At 37.6% G+C, this 22472-nt stretch overlaps 1 protein-coding gene across 2 annotated transcripts; it reads right to left on the bottom strand.

The window, feature by feature from the left end:
* Positions 1-20: 20 nt before the first annotated feature.
* Positions 21-22208, bottom strand: grm2b (glutamate receptor, metabotropic 2b). Of its 2 annotated transcripts, none has more exons than XM_077203840.1 (6): positions 21749-22208; positions 15500-16082; positions 5283-6120; positions 3744-4807; positions 1147-1327; positions 21-1070 (listed from the first exon to the last, which is right to left on the bottom strand). In XM_077203840.1, the coding sequence occupies exons 2-6, from the start codon at positions 15965-15967 to the stop codon at positions 997-999; spliced, it is 2625 nt and encodes an 874-aa protein (XP_077059955.1). In that variant the 5' UTR covers positions 15968-16082; positions 21749-22208; the 3' UTR covers positions 21-996. The 2 variants fall into 2 exon arrangements, with proteins under 2 accessions (XP_077059955.1, XP_077059953.1); XM_077203838.1 differs by having other exon boundaries at positions 21533-22158.
* Between the last annotated feature and the right edge of the window lie 264 nt (positions 22209-22472).

Raw genomic sequence — 22472 nt, 5'->3', positions numbered from 1 at the left:
CCAAATGAAGACTTCAGTGATTTATTTTTTTAAAAATAATTTATTTACATATATTACAAGTATAACACTGACTGGTTCACCAAAATTCACATTAAAACATCTGTATTGTTACCTACTTTTTTCCCCAAAACTGACAACTAAGAATTAATGCAAGTTCAAAAAAGGGAAATACATAATATAGTTAGTTTTTCCATCTTGCAATGACACCTAAACTAATCAATGAGGACCGAACGAGAGACTTTATACCACAACACTAAAAAGACAAACTCATCCAAATGAAATTGGACTATTTTACCACCAAACTAAAACAAGAAATTGGTTACAGTCTCCCATTTACTGAGAATACAGCATCTAAAATCACATACCCTGGGGTACAAAAAAATCATAATATTTTTTGTGCAAGTCTCACTGATGATCAAGGTCCTGTGGTTGTAGTAATCACGAGACTGAAACATTCGTTTATCATGCCTTTCCCCAACGACGAATCGCTGAAGTCCAACCAAATACAGTTATAAAGACTGAGAAATCAAAGTCTACTGTTAACATTACTTAAGACTAGTCAACATCTTTTGTAGTGTACATAAATAAAGGGCACATATGGCCAAGTCTAGTTGCAGCTTCATTTTTCTTCAAAACAACTTCCTTTCCCTTGTCAAGTGGCTTTAAATTTACTAGACTAGCTCATTGGCACATGGATTTATAATCACATTTACAGTGGTCCTTGTCCTTTCAAGGTCTTGATCATAAAGAATAGCTTTATTGTGTAACTGAAAGACAAAAACATGCTTGGTCAAGATAGAGGTGACCATGGGATCATTTGGGACACCATCAAGAATGATGCATAGGTGTCCAGGATAAGATCATGAGATAAACTGAGATTGATTCCAAATATTTGATTAGAGTATCAAATAAAGAGCACAAGTCTACGAAATTGCATTCAACTCCTGATTTTGATGACGTGATATAAAATTGGCCCCATCTTGCTTGAACACGTCTTCACAACGATGATGTTGTAGAGTCCACCACTTCTCGCCCATTACACACAGTTGGCACTATAGTAGAGGCTGAAGCTGTAGAAAAAGATAATTGCAGTAAAGGAGATGACCAATAACCATTAGCTGAAGCTTTAGGAGTGCATGTGGTTACCTTGTGAGTAGGTGGAGCTCGGTGCGGTGACTGCCGTGGAGAATCGGTTTTCTTTTGCCCTCAGAGTGGTCACATTCTTCTGCGGCTGGAAAAGGATGATGTGGATCTTGGGGGCGAAGAGGCAGCCGAGCACCACAGAGCCACTCAGACTGACGGAGATGCACATGGTAGTGGTCTGGACCTGTACAGGGGTCAACCAGATTTAACATGTTCAGATAAGTATCATTGAACCTGGCTCACAACAGTTTGTTACCATACACAATGAATGTCATGAACACCAGCCTTTGTCAGATTTTAGTGCAAAATTAAAAGGAAAAAATATTTTATATTTTGCATGAACAAATGAAGACTAAAAATAGGCTTTATTTTCTTTAAGCAAAATATAATTTCCTAATTCTGGAATTTGAGGTTAAATAGGACCGGTGTTTGATTGAACTATGTTTCGTATTCATTACCTGAATAAGTTCTGTGTTGGTAGCTTTGTAAAGTGATGATAGAAGATAATACCCTAGCACTTTGTTATATTTACCATGGTACCAAGTGATTATTGAATGCATGTACCATTGTATTTACATTGGTACTTCAAAGAATGCAATGGAGAGACGTCCAAAACCATGGTATTATCATAATATCATGTCCAAATATCATGAGGTAATACCAGATTAAAGGTGCTGTATGTAATATTTTTTGGCTGAACTAATGCATACAAATACCATATGTTTGCAGATATTTAGGAAACATGTTAAGTTCACATACTCGTTTCTCTAAAAAAAAAAACAATGCTAGAGCCAGTTATTCACCTTTGAAATATGAGTTTAGGTTTGGAATGTCTGACTGCATCTGAAATCGCATACTTCCCAACTATATAGTAGGTGAAAAAATGTGACAAAAGTACTCGAGTTCTACGAATTCATAGTACTCATAAAAGAGGAGGCGAGAAGTACCCGGATGACCTACTACTTCCGACGAGATTCTAAAGTGTGCATATAATGGACACTTTACTATACCATGAGGCCACAGGAGAGGATTTATGAATGGCATTGATGTGACGTTACTGACGCTGGTAGGTCACATGACAATGACAACATGGCGAATGCACTGTAGTATGTCCAGATTACATTCATACTACACACATTCATACTATATACAACATACTTTTTTAGCAGTCATGAAGAGAATGCGATTTCGGACGCAGCCTCTGTTTAGTATTTCGGCACCCCGTGGATGCCAGTTGGCGGAAAACCCAGCATATTTCGCAGTTTATTCAGACTGAGAACCTCCCAAACCAAAAAATCTACTATTATAGTGGTTAAATAAATATTTTCCCTGATACTTAATCTTTAGGTATTGCCTCTTCTCTTCTTCCTCCGAAGGTTTAACTGGCTGATACTACATAGCACTCCAGCAGTGATATTGACAGCACCAAAATGATATAATTGACTGGTATAATAACTGGTATAATTCTCTGTGGATATAGTGTGTTTGTGTTGTAAAACGATTTTCTGTTGCAGTGCAGGGATTGCCACTCTCAGCCAGGGGGCATTCTTGATGACCGTGTCCACAATGAAACTAACAGAGCTCTGACATCTCTCACCCCACAGCGATGAGAGTCTCCTGATAACATGCGACAGGCAGCCCTCATCCCTCAGATAGTGCTACTATATCGACTAGACATTCACATCACTGTATGTTTGCGCTGGCACACTGAGTTTGTCTGGTTATGAGAGCCAGAGGCCAGCTCTAAAAGTAATCTCCTGTTTGGTGTCATGACTTGCAGAAAACCTCAAGACTGAAGTTGAGTTTTTAGCATATCTTCCGACTGCTTCTGTCTTCTGAAAAAAGCAAAATCTCAAGGATGTTTTGCCGTATGGTAATAGGGTATTCACTGCATAATCTAATAAACTAATATGTATTATTAGTTTTCATGTTTTGTTTTTGTTACATTTCAGCAGATATCTGTTTGTGTAAATGTATGGAGGTTCACGAAGTATCTCCTCTTTAGCATAAGAATAAAAGACAATCTTGCATAGCCACTATTGGCATAAATTCTGACTCATTTTGCAGCTTGTTCTGGCTAGGAACTGTGCACACAAACAGGATGTTTTTTTTATGTTGTATGGTTTTTTTTAGATTGTCTTTATGTACCTTTTAGGATCATGTCTATATGAAATAAATCAGTGGTTCCCACCCCTAGTCATGTAGTATCTCCAACACAGCACATTTTCTCCCCAATGCAGGGTTCTTCAATTCTGCTTTTGGAGGTCAACTGTCCTGCAGCGTTTCGCTCCTACTGTAATCAAACACATCTGAATCACCTTATCAAGCTCTCCGGGATTACTAGAAACTTCCAGAAAGGGGGTTTGGAGCAATTTAGAGCTATCAGGACTGGACACCCCTACCCTAATCAACACATGATTCAAATGATCAGTTCATAAATAGAGACTCCAAAACCTGTGTGCATTAGATAAGGGAGACATCCAAAAAGTGTATTCTTGGAAGTACTCCAGAACCACGATTGGGTAACTGAAGTAGATGATATCATTACAATAGATTGGCATGTACCTTCAAACTTGTTTCTAACTATGTATCCTACTTACTCTGTAGTCACTGGCAGTGACGTAGAAGATGGGCTGGAAGGCCAGCCAGATGATGCAGGTGGTGTACATGGTGAAGCCGATGAACTTGGCCTCGTTGAAGTTCTCTGGACATTTCCTGGTCTTGAAGGCATAGAAGGTGCAGAGGATGATGAGGATGCAGTTGTAGGTGAGGGACACCAGCATGCTTGAGTCCAGGCTGTTGCATTTCAGAGTCACTATATCTCTTCGATCTGGACCCACCTCTTTCCTCACACCCGGTGCCTCTACCATCAACCAGACAAGAGCGACCAACAGCTGGGCAGAGATCAGTATGGCACAGATTGCTACCTGAGAGGCAGGGCTGATGAAGCGTGGACGTTGGGCACTGTCTCTTGCCCCACCAAAGATCCGAGCAATCCTGTTGGTCTTCGTCAGCAAAGCCGAGTAGCAAACCGCAAAGGAGGAGCCAAGGCCAAGACGTCGCAGGGTGCACACAAATGCCGAAGGTTTGGCAATGTAAATGAAGGTCATGGCATAGCAAAGGAGTACACCAAATAGCAGGATGTATGAAAGTTCTCGACCGCTAGCTTTCACCACCGGAGTGTCATTGTTCCGTAAGAAAACCACAGCCACGGCAAGCGTACACAGCATTCCCAGACAGGCAATGGTGACGGGTCCTACTGCCCATGCGTCCGACCAGTGAATGTACTCCTCCGGAAGCTCATAGCAACCTGTGAGGTTAGCAAGGGGCCATTCTCCAAATCCACAGTCCACACAGGTAAATTCATCTAGGAGGAATTGGTGGGGTTGGCATGGGATGCAAATCCAACAACAAACGTCCCCAGGTTGCATGCTTTTAGCTTCATTGGGTTGGCATGGGTCACTGCACTGAGATGTAGGAATTGCTCCACCTGCCCAAGGCACCAGACTGGTATTGAGCACTAAGCTCTGTGCCCAGTAGCCTACCTTCCGGTAGAAATACTTGTTTTCCTCTTTGTGGTAGTGGAAGATGTTGTAGCGACCCAGGCAATCACCTAATGAGGTGAACCGCACTACGTTCTCAGTGTCAGCAGGCCTAAAAGGGGCTGAAAAGGTTTAACAACATTACAGTAACTTCATTAAAGCCTGAATTCTGAAACCATAGACTAAATGCAACATTAATTCATTTTAAATTGAATGTGCAATTAATCTCAATTCAGAAACTAATCTTAGTGATGTAATGTTAGCTAATCTCTCAAATTTATTTCTCAACATTTAAACTGAAAGATTTAATCTGTTGAAACCACTTCCAATAAATCAGTATATAGTCCATGGTCTGTCAAACTGATTATCCTGTCTGAGATTGCATTCGCTTGGAGACCAGTTGGGAGCTCTCTGATAATTTGATAAAGGATGTGTGACAAGTGAAATGAAGTTTCGGTGCATCAAGACATATTGGTTAGATCAAATTTTAGGTAGATAATTGAAGAGCTGCTTCATAGATTGGAAGGAAATGTTCTATTGCAAAAAATAGAACTAAGTGTAATAGAACTTGAAAGATCTCAACTGGTCGCTACTCACCATCAAACTTAGTCTTGAGAATAAACTCCCGGTAGAACCTCTTTCCATTGCCTGGCTTCATGGCGTCACACACCTTTGTGGTATTGGGGCACACAGCTTGCCGCATGTTGTGCAGGGCATAGGCCATGGCATAGACTGCATTCACTACAAACATGATCTTTGATTCTGGCTTAAACGACCCATTCCTCAGGCTATTACTGGCGCAGCCGTGTTCATGTAGACGACAGCCAAACCTATGCTCCCAGAATTCCCTAAACCATGGGTTCCGTGTGTTCAATTCTGGTGTTAGCTTGGTGAAATAGTCTTCAAACTCCCTAATAGAGTATGAGGCAAGCTCAATGGTGAAAGCCCCATTAGCGGCCTTCTCGCTGCCATGGACTACGCTCTCCTGCGCTCCCCAGCCGTCGCTGGCCACCCAAATGAAGGTAGCGTTCATCCTGGCTGCGGCAGAGAGCAGTTCCCTTGCATCTTCACTTCTGGTGAAGAGAATCACCACTTTGGCATTGGCTTTTTGCTGAAGCGAACGAACAACATTTTCATAATTTCCTCTGTTTACTGAGCGGCTGACTTTCACTGAAGTTGCGATGCAGATTTGGCGTACTCTGGCTTCTTGTTGAAACGCATCGATACCCGTCTCACCGTAGTCACCCTCTGAGGCTACAGTTGAAACGTAGGTCCAGTTGAAGTACCGTATGATATCAGCTATGGCTTTAGCCTGATAGAAGTCTGGTGGGACAGTTCGGGCGAAATAATCATAACGGGATTTGTCGCTAAGCTTGGCACTAGTGGAAGCATAACTTATCTGTGGGATCTGGAAGAGCCTAAGAAGGTTTGCCACCTGCAAAGAAAGAAAAATAATTGATTATTAGGCATAGGCAGTAATACTTTTTTATAATATAATTTTATGCAACCATTTTACCACACTTTGCATAGACCTAAGATTTAGACATAGCAAATTTAGCTTAAGTTGTTGTTTTATTAAAGGAATTAGGCACATTATCTACATTATTTTAACATCCATTAATTATGTAAATTGTAGAAATGTTATTTTTTTTTTTAATTTCTGTTTACTGCCAGCTTTATGTGGGTGGCGGTAGCACAATGGTAATTGCCTCAGACAAATAGTGCTGGGTTTCCTGAATATGGGGTAATCTATAATGATTCTAATTTACATAGAATGCGTTTTTGCTCTGAAAAGAATGAAAGTCGCCTGTTTAAAATAAATGTTAATATGGTGCAATGCTATTTCAGTGCATTTATCAGGTTATGAGGGACTGTGGGCAGTTATGGAATAAGATGCAGGTATTTCCACTAAAAAACATAATTCAAAGTGCCCTTTATGTCACTGAAAATGTTTGTTTTTCAGTATCTACCATAAATTAAAAACCCTAGTTTCCCAATGAGTCAGTGACCCACAGATGCTCTTTGCAAATTCGGTAAGCGCAAGATGCCCCATAACATTCTTTTTAATGTGGGAGGGAGAAAGATACAGCTTTTACCTCTGTCCTGTTTTCCTATCTCCCTCATCTGAGCCTATCATTTCAGGCCATAGTTTCATGGGACTCAGACAGACCTAATTCTGATCACGCAAGATAACTGTGCTAGCGAACAAAATTATAATGTTAGATATGGTGCAAGTTTTCCTCAGGCCATGACACCTTCAAAATCTGATTTGAGAGATATTTTTAATTTACACTAAGAGTGGTGACAGAGGAAAGTATTTTTGTTACTTGAGAATATTGAAAAATTGTAGTTGAAACTACAGACCATAAAATCTTTAATTCTATTGTATTATTATTGAACTAGCGATTATCACAAGAGGACGACAAGACATACAAGCCTGACTGTTTTGGGCCAATAAGATGGATAGCATGATTTAAATAATAACTCAAAATGTAACAAAATTATTTGGTTGTAGCTGTTGGGTTCAGCTCTCAGCTGACAGACATTAGAGCTGATGGATGGTGAACTTACATGTCAGTTTCTGACAAGCACACTTACATAGCTCAGTTTATTCAAGCCTGAGGGAGAGCAGACAGTCTGCAAAGAGGTGAAAATGAGAAAATTGAATCCATTTAGACAAATGCAATCCCCCACAGAGGAAGAAAGCTAGTTTGGCATGTCCTCTGCTAAATTTGACAATTGTCAGGCTAAATCGTAATCAAAAGTGAGAAAATCAGTAAAAAGTGGAATTAAAATACTTAAAGGGATAGTTCACCCAAAAATATAAATTCTGTCAGTATTTACTCACCCTCATGTTGTTCCAACCCCGTAAGACCTTCGTTTATCTTCGGAACTCGAATTAAGATATTTTTGATTAAATCTGAGAGCTGGATCACTCCTCCATAGGCTTCTAAGGGACTGAAACTTGCCAGCCCCTTCTCTGTGGGCCTCTAGTCAGTTAACGTAGTGTGATAGTGTAGAGCTACGTCACATGTAGGCTCACTATTGGCCGACGCTGGTCATGTGGGTGATGCGTGTGACGTACAACACAGAAGCGTACGCTGTTAAACTAGTGAACTGACTCGAGGCCCACAGAGAAGGAAATTAATAGTTGAAATAAAGTCGTTATTTTTGTTTGTTTTTTGCGCACAAAAAGTATTCTCATCGCTTGATAAACTTAGGATTGAGCCACTGTAGTCACTTGGACTATTTTAAAGATGTCTTCAATAACTTTTTGGGGAACAAGTTTCAATCCCTTAGAAGCCTATGGAGGAGTAATCCACCTCTCAGATTTAATCAAAAATATCTTAATTTGTGTTCTGAAGATGAACGAAGGTCTTACGGGGTTGGAACAACATGAGGGCAAGTAAATACTGACAGAATTTTCATTTTTGGGTGAACTATCCCTTTAAATTATAGTTGCATTGAATTAGCCCTGTGTTTTTTCCTGGCATTTAAATTTTCCCAAAAAAAGGAATTGGCACACCACCCACCCATTAGAAAAGTAGAATTTAAATGAGCTGTGTTGTTAATATGTGTGAGCTGTCTGGAAATCGAACGCAGTCGTCAACACCTCTTAAGTGTCACTGGCCACTGCTTCTCAGCTTTAGAAGCTCGAGCAGATGTTGATATTCCAGTTGCGTATCATTCATTTTCTTCAGAAAACAGAAACTGCCAGAATGCAGCTGAAGCATTTGACAGGGACCACCTGAACTGACTCTAGTGTGAGTACTGTTGCCCTACCCAGACAGTGGAACATGGAGATATAGACCTCGCTGCATTTCCAATTCTAAGAGGAGGTTTTTTGCTGCAAATCATAATAGCATAACGTTAAAGTTCCAGCGAGGCTCTAAAAAGCAGCAATACGTGACATTGTCATTGCCACTGAAAGTGCACTTATCTGCACCTGAAAGTGCGATTTCAGTCAGACTATAACAAAAATTGTCATTGAAGGAAGGATCCCAAGACATACAGTATCTAGAGGCCAGTGTATCATATAGAGATGAGCTAGTAAGCAACATCTATTTGTTAGTTAAAAAAAAAGTTTTGCATAATAAAAGTATACATTTTTATAATAACTCTATCTATCTATCTATCTATCTATCTATCTATCTATCTATCTATCTATCTATCTATCTATCTATCTATCTATCTATCTATCTATCTATCTATCTATCTATCTATCTATCTATCTATCTAATCTCATCACTGCCACAAAGGGCGCTATAGCAGACATTAGGGCAAATAGACTGTTTGTCCCATTTTATTAAATGTATTGTTAATTATTTATTTATTTATTAAAAACAGTATAAATCTGCATCTTTTTTACAAAAGTAAATGAATTGGTCATAAAGAGTGAATTCCGAAGAGCATTCAGTTCTTGAAACTTTTGGAATCAAGAAACTTATTTTTTTAACTTATTTTTATATATCTTTAAATAAAGTTTGAAAATGAGCAGCAGAAGTACAAGAAATATCTTGAATATTGTCTCTGAGAATGGGGGGCCTTGGATTCAAAAAGCTGAGAACCACTGACCTAGCAACACATTAGCAACCAGCCTGAACACCCTAGCAATTATCTAGTAATGTCTTGGCATCAAAACACCTAAGTAACTCCATAGCAACAACCCCCTGGTTAAAAAAAAGGGACACAGCATTGTGGTTGCAAGTTTTCCATAGACAAATAACTCAGAAATTTTCATCAGAAAATTCAATCCATAATTTAGTTGTTCCTGACTTGTAATTCTTAGTTTTAACATGAAACAGATGATAATCCAATCTTTGTGCAATTCTCATCTTATTTAAAAACGTTTTTCAAAGGCTGGTCAAAAACAAAGCTTCATCTGTTCTAGCAGTTAGAGAGGGTTGTGAAAGAATGACGAAGTGTCTGACCCTGTCCTGAATGTGAGCTGCACACCCAAATGAAAGGCTAAACAGGGTCAAGTGATGCTCTGTGACAGCAAAACCCCTTTTCAAGCTTTCCCAGCCTCTTAACATAACAACACCATCTGTTTTTTCCCAGGACACTTCTTCACCAAGTGCTACAGAGCCAAGTGGTGTCTTCACTCTCTGGTAAGAGAGAATTGCAAATGTCTAAACATGAAAAACAAATAAACAAGGTATGCATAGTGGTTTGAAATATTGGAGTGCTAATTATAATTTAGTTCTAATTCTCTTTAATTATGTGTGAAATGCAAATGACTTGGCATTTATATGGCATTAATTATGAGAGTTATTTGTCTGTTGTTTTGGCATCCCAAGAACACCACATGCAGTTACAACCTATTAACATTTTCAGTGTCTCAGACCACAGTGGAGATCTCCATATGAGTGACCTTGAGACACACACACCCACTCCGTTATTACATACAAAAACACTAACGAACAGTGACTCCTGGCAAACAACATTTTCACCTTAAGAGACTTGCAAGCATGAAATAGTCAGACAATACTTTCTCTTAATTCCACACAGCACCTGAGGATATTTTGTCACATGTCATTATTATTTATAATTGTGTGCTAACACACACACACACACATTTTGTGCTAGAAAAACATGATAATATATTCCGTCACCTTGTGCGGGAGAGAAAATGTGCTGTCGATGAAAGGAGTATTGTGGCTATTGATTGGTTGGCATTATCAAATGCCTTCCTCAATAACTCTCCAAATGTCTCGCATATACAAAATCTCAACAAACAGTTTTCTGCCATTTAATCTGACAGATTTACTAGTAGTAAAAATTATTGTTTTTACCCTGATTTTCTTACTATTTTACGATCACGATTTTCCGGTCTTTCCGGCTTCAAAAAGGACGCAAAAGCACCATAAATGACTCATGTGGTATTTTTCAAGTCATAAGTCATATGCCAACAACACCCTTTCCATCTATTGTTCATTTCATGAGCTACAATTAATTGGAGACTCGTTTGCAGGCTGATGCGGCTTCACCAACATTGCAGTTAAGGACTGTTTCATCTCACTCCTACAACTCCAAAGACTGAGCTCTTGGTAGCCAAAACGCTACTATAAAAGTCCGAAGTATTTGGTGTTTCTTTCGCAACTGAACGTCTGTGTATGTTATGTGTTTGCTGACTGTATGATGATTTGAATTCTTTATGCAGCATCAAAAATGTTATAAAAGCAGGTGTTACAAACTCATTAAAGCATGCTTGGGAGTTTTCATTGCATTTATACCATTCTGACCAGCAGGTGCCAATTGTTTCAGAGTTTTAGAAAATATTTGTTTCTCGCATCACTACAAATCACATGACGTCAAAAGACTTGGAATATAGCACATGGGGCATATGGACTACTTTCATGAAACATTTATGGTGCCTTTTTTCATTTGGGAACTTATTTTGCTTTGGAGCTTTGTCATAGACAAAAGAAAATCAAATGAATTTGAAATGGCATGAAGGTGATTAATTTTTTTTATATATTTCTTTTAATATCTAAATAATGAAAGAAAATACAAGCCAGATTTTCCATGATGTTTGCTTGTAATGATGTGCATTATGAATATGAATTTAACCATGAGATAATTAAGCTATCAAGAATGATGGGTGTTGTGAGTTGTTAAACCATGACGATTTTGTTTATTCCCTCTCTAGGGAGCTGTCACTCACAAAATTAGCGGGATAGTCTGCCAATCTCATCGCCACCACCCACTCCAGCACTCGATATAGCTCTGCCTCCCGCCACCATTACCCACACACACACATAAAGCTTTGTACCATCAACCAATAAATGGTAATATGTCAGTCCTCACAATCCAGATGGCAATGGGTGAAAAACAGGTGTGAGAAAACCAGCAAGGACATGTACTACCCTGTGTGTTATCTCCCTCCTTTATATTCATGTTCAGTTGTGTCATGCTTCTTTGGGTTAACTGCCAAGAGCGTCTCTCATTTAGCACTGGGCTGAACGAGCTCCAGTCTGCCTGAAGACCCCTCGAAGCTCTTTCACCCCAGTGCTGGACAGGTGGCATGGGCTTTGGCAAGCTTGTCATGGCCTTGTTGGCCAGCACAGTTGGAAGAGCTCCTCTGAGACCTTCAATTGCTGTCGCTGGCTGTGACATCCTTCCCACAAGAGGGAAAAACTGAAATGTTTGTGTGTTTCTCTGCACAATATATTGTGCACATAAATGCATCAATTTCTTGGTTATAAAGCATAGTTCAAATATTTTGTTATATATTTGTTGACGGACTATTTGTGTCAATTTTTTTTATTTCAGGTTTCTCTGAAATGCCATATGATTAGCCACTTTGGGACCATAGGAAAATTATGTCATGGCAACACTTAGTTAAACTAAAAGTTAGTTTAACTTCTGTTGTGCTTGTAATTTTTTTTTATTATTCTTATTTCAATTTAGCTTTATTTTCATTTCCGTTTTAGTTTAATAAATTATACGGAAGCCCTGAAACGCAACGTAAAAAAAAAAAAAAAAAAAAAAAAATCTGTAAAAAAAAAAAAAAAAAAAATTACGAGAATAAAATCGAAATATTTCGACTTTATTCTCGTAATTTTAGAAAAAAAAAACTTTACGGATTTTTTTTTTAAAGTCAAAATTACGAAAATACATTCTTCCGTAGAAGTGTGTGTGTGTGTGTGTGTGTGTGTGTCTGTGTGTGTGTGTGTGTGTGTGTGTGTGTGTGTGTGTGTGTGTGTGTGTGTGTGTTAGATTAGCATAGTAGATTTTGCTTTGTTGAAAGCCCAGATAAAAATAAAAATCTACTGTTATATTTAGATCCATGTCAGAAGCAGTTCGACTACACAAGCGCATTTCTTAAAAAAAAAGAAAAAAAAAAAGAACTTCTGCGGAAGAAAGTATTCTCGTAATTTTGACTTTATTTTAAAAATATTTCGACTATTCTCGAAATGCTCTTTTTTTTATGTTGTGGTTCAGGGCTTCTATACATATCAGTTAGTTTAGATATCATATCAGTTAGTTAAAATTTCGAATAATTGTTTTTTTTTAAAAACTGGTTTCATTTTTTCACCTATATTTACATTTTATTTTACTTTAGCTTTATTTCAATAATTAAAAACAATTTTAAATAATTTCAGTTTTAGATAACAATAACAATGCTTACTGGAATGATGTTTTAAAGGTGCACTTCACCGCTGGCACCGCTGGTCTATACAGTAGAAAGGCGATTTTTTTTTTACCTGACCAGAGAAAACTGAGAATTTTTTTTAGTTTTCTTCCCTTTTGCCAAAAAGATAGGAAAACTTCAACACCCATATGCACATGTTGCTGTCCAAAACACTCCCACTAGTCTGCTATGGATATGCTTACCAGAATCAAATACAGTTTTGCTTTAGAAGGAAATCCCTCTAAGCAAACTTTTAGTCCTAATGATGTAGACTTGTATTGTTCTCAGGTGCAAGAATTCAAAGAGTAAATTTTTAGTGGGAGTGAGTTACTTTAGGTTTCCAGTGAAGGATCCAGCATGTAGTGTGGCTAAAGGCTGCAAAGAATCATAAATACGGAGAGAACGCCATGACGGAAAATCTGAAAAACCTCTGTGTACCTCTGTGTTTGTAGTCAACATTTCAAACTGGATGACCATGAACAGTGTTTTAGGCCAAACGATGAGGGAAAACTGAAAGAAACTGCTGTTCTGTGTCCTTGGGCGGGGATACAAAAATGCGTATAATCTGTAGTTTTCACGAAAGCCCTGCGTCATCAGGCTGAATTTTGCTGACAAATAAATGCAAATTTCTTAGTCCAGGTAATACGGAGAACGAGTAAACATTTTTAATTTACTCATACTATCGGCAACGTAACGTTCTGAAAATTCAGTGTGTTCTCATATTATGTTGAACTCTTTTATCTAGAACTCTTTTATCAGGTAAAATTCAACTTCTCATTAAATGACCCCCAACATTTGGCATCCATCTTACTAGAGCTGAAGTTGAGCTTAGATCAGGACCATCTGTCTCCAATGTGTGTACCGTGGTTAGCAATGTAAATTCCAGCACAGCTGATGTAACAATTAAGCCACGATTCCAACCATATAAAACGAGTGTAGGGCAATTAGCGTTCAGTTGTCTCATGCTAATCACAGCCTAAAGGCAGAGAACCGTAATTAACAAGCTGTAGATTCCCAGTCTCTGGGCGCTTCGCTCAGGAGGAGGTCAGTCTGTACAGAGGAAGCTTTTGTGCTGACAGAGATATGGGCGGATGTGTATGTTGCTTGGGTTTGATAGGGAGGAGTTGAGTGTAATGTAACAAAAAGAGACGTGGTCAGAAGTACTTCCTCGGTATGTTATGCTTACTAGTATGATAACACTTTTTGATCGTATTTCATAACCCTATCTATGTGTGAGAATGCAAATAAACATTTGGAAAATTGAGAAACTATATTAATGATAGTCTGAGATTATTCAAACAACAAACTGAACATAATTTTTTCTGCAGGGGCGTAGCAACCGCTTTTCAAAGTTCAGTGAGCTCAAATTATTTTGTAAGAGTCATGCCACTGTGCAAAAAGAAAATTGCAGCCGGTTGCATAAAACAAGATTTTAAGACCAATCAGAAGCCTTTGTTTACTTCGGTAGTGGATTGAACACTTGCACAAGAAGTAATCTACCATTACTATGTCTACCTGCCTTTTAACTACTGACGGATTGTTACATCATCTAATTAATATTCATGATAAAAGTAATTTAAATAATATAATTGTTTTTGCAATAAAATTTGAATGTGCTTAATTTCAATGAACCTACAATGGTCCTAAAAACAGTTTTCAGTCCTTTTTGCAAAATATAATTTCTTATTTGAGTTTTTAGGGTGAAATTTGACTGAAAATGTTCTTGTTGGGTTTTATGTGATTCAGCAAGGGGAAAAAAACATTCTAAAGAGCTAAACCATCAAGTTTTATTATTGTTAGCTGAAACTAAAACCATAAAAAAAAAATCTATTATTTGAAATAAAATAAACATTACCTGAAATAAAGCATCAGGCGATGTATCATTTCAACAGCTGAAGTACTAAAATAACTAAAATAAATTAAAATGAAAAACTAAAGCTTAATAAATATATACAGACATATTTTAAAAAAAAATCTATAGGTAAAATGTAATTAAAAAATAAAATGTAATTAAAAAATATTAACAAAAACTAATAGTATATCAAATTAACACTGTACCTTTTCATAATCCATTAAAAATCATATCTCTTAAAAAACTGAATTAATTGGCTCATTTGCAAAGTTTGGCTCACATACTACAAACTATGCATTTATTGGTAACACTTTACAATAAGGTTCATTAGTTAACATTAGTGAATGTATTAACTAACATGAACTAACAATGAACAATACATTTGTTACAGTATTTATTAATCTTTGTTAATGTTAGTTAATAAAAATCCAGCTGTTCATTGTTTGTTCGTGTTAGTTCATGTTGCATTAACTAAAGATAACAAATACAACCTTTGACTTTGATAATTTTTGAAATTAATATGAACTAAGATCAATTAATGCTGTAGAAGTATTGTTCATTCTTAGTTCATGTTAACTAATGAACCTTATTGTAAAGCGTTACCCATTTATTCAATTATGTATTTCTTCAAGGTCAAAAAGGACCCGAATGCATTATGAATGTGTTCAAGATTTTTTTCTTTTTTGCTGGTCCAAGGTGACCTGCCAGGTTTATTAATCAAGAGCCAAAACCTACGGACTGATCTTGTAATCTAGATTTCTTTTTTAAGAAAGATGTTCCAAAGTGGGTTGCGTAGTGTTTAGATGGATGTACATTCTACCTTACCTGTATAGAAACATCACTATATGATCCTCCAATCACTCCAGAAATGGCCAGAGGCAATTCATCCGGCACAGGATTCGACCCATCTGGACAGATGAAGCCTGGCTGATGCACTTTTGTGAGAGAAGCCCTGACGAACTCCAGCGACTGCTCAAGTGCATATGTGTCTTTAGAGCAGGTGTCCAGTATATGGGCTCCCAGCTTCAAGCCGGGCAGGATTCGGTGGTCCTGGTTAATTTCGTCCAGCGCCAGCAACATGGCCTCCAGCCTCTGGATCCCGCGCTCTTCGTTTATCTTACCGCAATCCTCCATCCCTTCGCCCTTCTCGTGCACAGGGAACAGGCCTCCGATCACCAGGTCTCCGTCTATGATGATCTCCCGCTTTGATCCGGCCAGTGGTGGGGCGTACCTGGGGCTGGTTTGGGCCAGAGGAATTAACAGGAACAGGAAGATGTGCGTAACCCGTGCCATGTCAGGGTTTACGAGAGGTGAAGAACCCTTATAACTACCCTGTGTGGTTTACTTGGCTGAAATATTTACTAAGTCTGTCGCTGATTGTAGACACATCTCGATATCTTCTCAGCACCTGAAAAAATAGATATGAAAATCATTGACTTTCCAACTTATAATGCAAAATAAACAACACTGAAAATGGAAAACGTTGTTTTCACACGATTAACACATCTGATAACAGAAGCATATAATGCACAGTGTCACATATTACATAAGAAATTGAATTTTCATAAGGTTCTGCGGTTGCAATGAGGAGGCGGGCATGTCTAGATAGTTATTCATCCTGATTGAACTCAACGTTTCAGAGGTGAGGCTCTGTTTTCTAGCTTCATTAATTCAGACACATCAATAACTCCCAGCGACTACGTAATTTTCTCAAGGTGTCAAAGGTGATGGATATAATCTTTTAGGTTATGAAAAATTACAACCTGAGGGAAGAGGATGAAAAGATGAAACGATAAATAATTTCAGTCGATAGGAAAGTCCTTCGCAACTATATATCACACAGACTGACAGAGAATAGATATCTATTCAGAGATGCCAGGATGTCCATCACACAGTTGCAAAGATTGTGTTTTTCTTACATTACACATTTTTCAGATGTTTTTAAAAACCTTTTACACACTGCTTTGGGCTAGTTCTCCTGTTTTGTTTGTTTTATTGATGTTTGGCATTACCTATACCGTTGAACTTATTTTAATCCTCAAAAAGAGAAGTGAGATGTAAATATAAATAAATATCTTTGTAATCTCGTATGTGTGCTAAAAAAGGGTGTTCAAATTCGACTCTTGATGAACAAGTTTCCTTGTCTCAAATGTTTCCTCAACATCCAAATTTCTCACGAAATACAAAACCTACCATCCCGGTCGAGGTCTGTGTGTTGCTTACTAGTCCTGGGGCCTCCTTAATAAAACGTGCGTACAAACAGATTTGATCTTAGAGTGTTGCGTATGTTTTCCTTCGATGTGGAAAGTGCTTAGCGCCATGTCAGGGTCAAAGCTGACGTACGCACTTTTCCCTGTGGCAGAGTGTTGGAGTACTGCAGGTTTTTGGAAATCAAAGCCATTCTTGTCACCCGCCATTCTTAGGTAAAAGATTTGAACGTTGACTGGTGCTCTCTTCTATTATATGTTAATGACATTAATTAGGTGTTGCATTTTCAAGGCAGAGATCTGAAACCATAAAGCTTTGCACAATTTCAAGATCATTTGCGTTTTATAGATTTCACATCTGGAAGAGAGGCGTACGCACGTTTTTGCCCGTAAGTTAGTTCTCTTAATCACACGTACACACATTTGAGAAATAACGTATGATCAAATGTAGGACGGTTTCAATGCAACATTTTAAAAATATGAGGCCACAGGTCTCCATATGACTCAAGTTCATCATTCCATGTACATCTATGGGATTTTTTTTTTTTTCACGTTTCATCGTTCGTCAGGTAAAAAAAAAAAAGTAAGTCAGATTGCTTTGAAGAGTAACAGCAAGCACATCTCTCTTCAACAAGCGACACAATTTGAGGTGTCATTTCCATTTGTAGCATAAACGGTTCAGGATCAGTTACGGGACAAATTTCAATTGGTTGGGTTAATGTTTTTGAACAATTATGAGCAAAAGTAATACTGATGCTTGTCTTAGTCAGCATCTAATTATAAAGTCTAACATATGTTTCTCTGAAAAGGTTTTTCTTTTCTTTTTTCCAATTTCTCTGATTGTGACCTTTGTAAATGACTCACTAGTAAGTTTACCCTCTTCTAATTGCAAGATATAAAGTATCGGTTGCATTGCAAATCAGTTATAATACAGTAAATATGTGTAAACTGGACACTGTACCATTTTACTGTCTTAGATATGCTGATGAATAAGGTTATTTGAATGTGAGGGAGATGTTCCTCTGAGCCTCTGGACACAGGGCAGCTTCACCTCTAACTTTTCAAAAACACCATATGAGATTTAATTTATGATAAATCATGTATATTCATGGTATTTGCCCTCCCTGCTGGCCTAATGAGGCAACATCTTGTTTATTAGGTTTCCGTTCCTTACCTTTTGTTACCATGGAAACAAGAAAAAGTGGGTGGGTTGGGGTGGCAAGGCGGTGTGATAAAGATGTATAACTAATTAATATGAAATCTGTTATCATAGGTGCATTAAATTGAGAGATTATAGCAAGTCAACAGAGTTCATTCTTTGTAACGTCGGGAAAAAACTTTGTAAGAAAAAAATGTCATTGTAAGAATCCTGACCTTAATCTTTCCAAGTGTCCAGAAAAAAAAAAAATACAATTGGTCAAACAATGAGGTTAGATCAGAAAAAAATAATGTATCTTTAATGTATCTCTAAAAAGTATCTCTCTAGATGTTATCTTCTATTTTCTAAAAAACACATGCCTTTGACTGACACGAGGGTCATATTTATTGTTGCACTGATCAGGTACAAAATAGGGCTTGAAATGCTTTTTAAAAAATGTAAAAAAATTTACAAATACATTTTAAACAAATGGTCAATGAAAAGAGATGCTTAACCGTCAAAAATGTTTGATTGTCAATCTCAGAATGTCAAGCAAACCATAACTATTATATACCTTTTTATTTTCTATTAATTTTCAGTGAGGTCCGTTGTTTATCTCCATACAGTTTTAAACCCTGATTTGTGTGATTTTGTTAATTTCTATGAAGACAAAAATAACAAATTAAACTACAAATAAATAAATAAATAAATTTGCAGGCATGGATACTATGCCAGAATCATAACAAGGCTACAAATTTAGCCTACATTAAGCTGTGATTCAGTAGGAGCTGGCTGGTTTGGGACCAAATGTTGGTTTGTAGATATTGATTGACAAATATATTTGAAAATATAGGTTTTATAAATATATGTAAAGCGCTTTGAGTACCCAGGAAAAACGTTATATAAATATAACAAATTCTTCTTATAATTATTCATGCAATGAATACATTTGGTGACAGGGTTAATTGATGGCATTGTAAACTTTCTTGAAAAGTCATTAGTTTAAATAAAAAGAGTACTGGCATCTTTCAATCCCCAAAGAAAACATGAAGGGTTAAAGCTATATGTCTAGGATTTCTAAATTTCCCCAACAGCAGCAGGAGCAGTTGACCAAAACTACAAAAACATTTAAATAACATTAAAAACGAATCATGTCTTTTTCCTCTTCTCTGGAACAGATGGAAGCAACAGGCACCCTCTGTTCGCTGGACAAGAGAAAAGAGTCAGGGTAATGGACCGGTCCATGCTAATAAACTGAGGTCTGGACATTAGTGCATTAGTAAAACAACAGTCTCACTTGAATAAGAAACATTCACAAATGTCAAATATTTTGTAGATTTTAATGTCAGCACTGTCTTTGACACTTAGGGGAAGACTGTTCACTGAAGAGTTATTGAGAGGAGGATCATTACTGCTCTTGAATAAGACACTTCAACCAAGGTTGAACTAGGGGCAATCAGTGCACTATAAATCACAATGGAAGGAAGGCATGAGCAAAATGACAAGCAATCAAGATTTCGTAGTGGAAAAAAAAAAAAAAAAAAACTATATATAGTGTATATCTCAATATCCAGGTCTACAGTCCAACAAATCTGAATACTCAGATGTGACGATGATAACAGGCTAGTTTAATATAATCAGATTAATGATCACATCAGTATGCAAATCTTTATGAGAACCTACATTTTTCTTAATGACACGTAATAAAATTAATTAAATAATGCTCACATCTGATGGGCGAATAAACCTTTTCCATCAGGTTGCGGCGTGATAATTATGATTAATGGGCTTAATTTCATTGCATTTCTTTCAGTGTAATCTGATTGAAGAGCGGACCACATGGATCACATCTCTAACCCCAGGTTATTTTGCCCATTAAAATCTATAGATAAAATTCCAAGTAACCAAGAGAAGCCACAATGAATATATATGCTGTGAGAATGTATGTGTATGAATGTACATGCGTATGAATGCTTGAATTCAGAGATTGTGGGAGAATTAGTTCCCTTGATCCTCTTGTTTTGGCTGAATTTATGTGTATACTCAGAGACCAGATGGGATTTTACCAGTCTGGGCTCACCATCAGCTTGAATGCTGATAAGTATATAAATTATTGAATACCTGACATATATCAGTACACATAATACATTTATAAAACATTATTGTTCCCACACAAGGGCCTTAAATATATGGTCTTATTTCTTTTTTTTTATAAGACACACTTTGGTTTCATTGATAATTTCTGGAGCACAGCCAGACCAGTTGAATGGCTCAGTAAGGTTGCCAGGGACGAAAGCATTCACAGACATGGAGCAAATTAACTATGAGATGTTTATCTCAGCACGTCCAATCAGCTTTGCTCTATGGGTTGCTATGGATGCTTTACACTATTCAGATCCAAAGTGTAAGGGGATGAACAGAACAAGGGTGTTAAGTTTTGCAAGTTTCCTCCTCAACAGGAAAATGTCATGTTAATGGCCAGATTGTGAAATCTGAAAGGTGCTCCAAGGGAAAATTACGCTATTCATATGGCCAAGCGTGATGTGCGGCCATTGACACCAGTTATGAATATATTTATTTGTTATGGCTTGATCTGGCGTCAACAAAACCCAAATTAGAGAATTCATCAAACTTAGTCATTGCAATTGCATTGCTGTTTTTTAAGGTTGTATGATAATTAGAATGGTTTGGCTTCACTGACTTTAAACAGTTTGAATGTTTGCTTGACATAATTAATGCACTTAATTAAAGAAACATGAGCACAAATTATGAAATGCTTCAACAAGTATGAAAAGCCTGAAAATGTTTCTGCCCGTCTTGGCAACATCTGTCTGAAATATTAAACACAAATATGTAGTCTGGGTTACAGAACACATTTGATATAATTCTTGAAGAAATTTGAAATAGGTTGACGTCTTACTATTTAGTTTTAGACATTTATAGTATAAAATAAACAATTATTTCTCTACTAAATATGCAATATTATATCTCGAAGCCAAAATATGACACAAGCAGAAAAGCAATCAGTTGCAAACCTAAAATATTTTTTGCATTATATGACTGTTTGCATAAAGCATAATGTTTCCATTCAGTGGTGTACTGATCATTTCTTTGTAATGCGTTTCTGTCAGAGGTAAAGTTGATTAGAGTGTTGAGCGTGTCAGATTGTCAATCACATTTCTTTTTTGTTCAAATAATCAAGTGCACTTATAGTCAACAAAGGAGCAACAACTCAATGACATTCAAACGCAAGCCTGCCCTGTTTGTATTCGATCACACGAGGTTTGTGCTCAAGAAATGCCAAAGCATCCGTGAACGCGCGCGATAAGGCACTTTGACATGCTCTCATTATTGCTGCATGTAGTTAATTGTTCCCTATATGATAAATACTTCATCTCTGGTGGTATTCACGGCTAGTCTGATGTTTCCATCATGCAAATGATTTTAAAATTGACCAAAGAGTCCGCAAATGCATGCAAGTGTTGCGCGTAAATAAAATGCATGCTTGCTTACCAGTGAAGAATTGATCTGGCAGAAATTCAGCACCTTGTGCAACTTGTTTTAAGAATGCAAAGTTGATTTTGCTTTGGAATTGGTGAGAAATCAGCTTCCATTGATGATGTTCCCACAGGTGCAGGTGTTTGATGTGTTTGGATCTGTCCTCGGTGCTGAAACAAAGACCTGGTGAAGCGCAGGAGGTATTGATGATGATGAGGAGGAAGATCTTACCTGTGCACAGCGTAATTCACTCAGAATGATGAATGCACCACAAACACCTTCCTCAGACCAGATAAGTCCACTTAATGGTCAGTGTGCTTTCTCCTCGGTCTCAGGGTTTTGTGAGAGCGCAAGAATTCAGTCCACACACCTGCCATCGTGAGAGGTTTAATAAACTCAAACTAATTCTCCACGGATCCATGGTTCGGTCACGATTTTCCAAACGTCTTTTACTGAAACTTGAGACGATTTTTATTGAACATTAGTGCCGAGATATATTAAGTGGCGCCTCAGTAACAAATGTTTGGTCGCCCTACGATTTGATCTTTTAATTTCAAATAATGGATGTTGGTGTTCAGGGTTCGAGCTTCACGCATTCGTGAGGTTCGGGTGAAACACCAACCCCTGCGCCCCCTACGTCTATTCTCTCTCTCTCTCTCTCTCTCTCTCTCTCTCTCTCTCTCTCTCTCTCTCTCTCTCCTCTGTCTCTCTCTCTCTCTCTCTCTCTCTCTCTCTCTCTCTCTCTCTCTCTGTCTCTCTCTCTCTCTCTGTCTGCTATGTGTGTGAAGATAGGTGGAGTCACAACAGTGCTTTTCTCGTTTAAAAATCGTTTAACTAGACCCATTTTAATAATAGGTAAACGTTGTGTTCATACTTGTTAAGTAGCCTAATTGAGAGACAGATTGCTGAATTTCACATGTTAGGCATTTGACGTTTAGAAGCATTCTGTAATACA

The sequence above is a fragment of the Siphateles boraxobius genome, unplaced genomic scaffold (genome assembly GCF_051911475.1).
Source record: "Siphateles boraxobius isolate OS27281-9 unplaced genomic scaffold, OSU_SipBor_1 5, whole genome shotgun sequence".
Taxonomy (NCBI): domain Eukaryota; kingdom Metazoa; phylum Chordata; class Actinopteri; order Cypriniformes; family Leuciscidae; genus Siphateles; species Siphateles boraxobius.
This window is presented reverse-complemented; position numbering and strand designations above follow the sequence as displayed.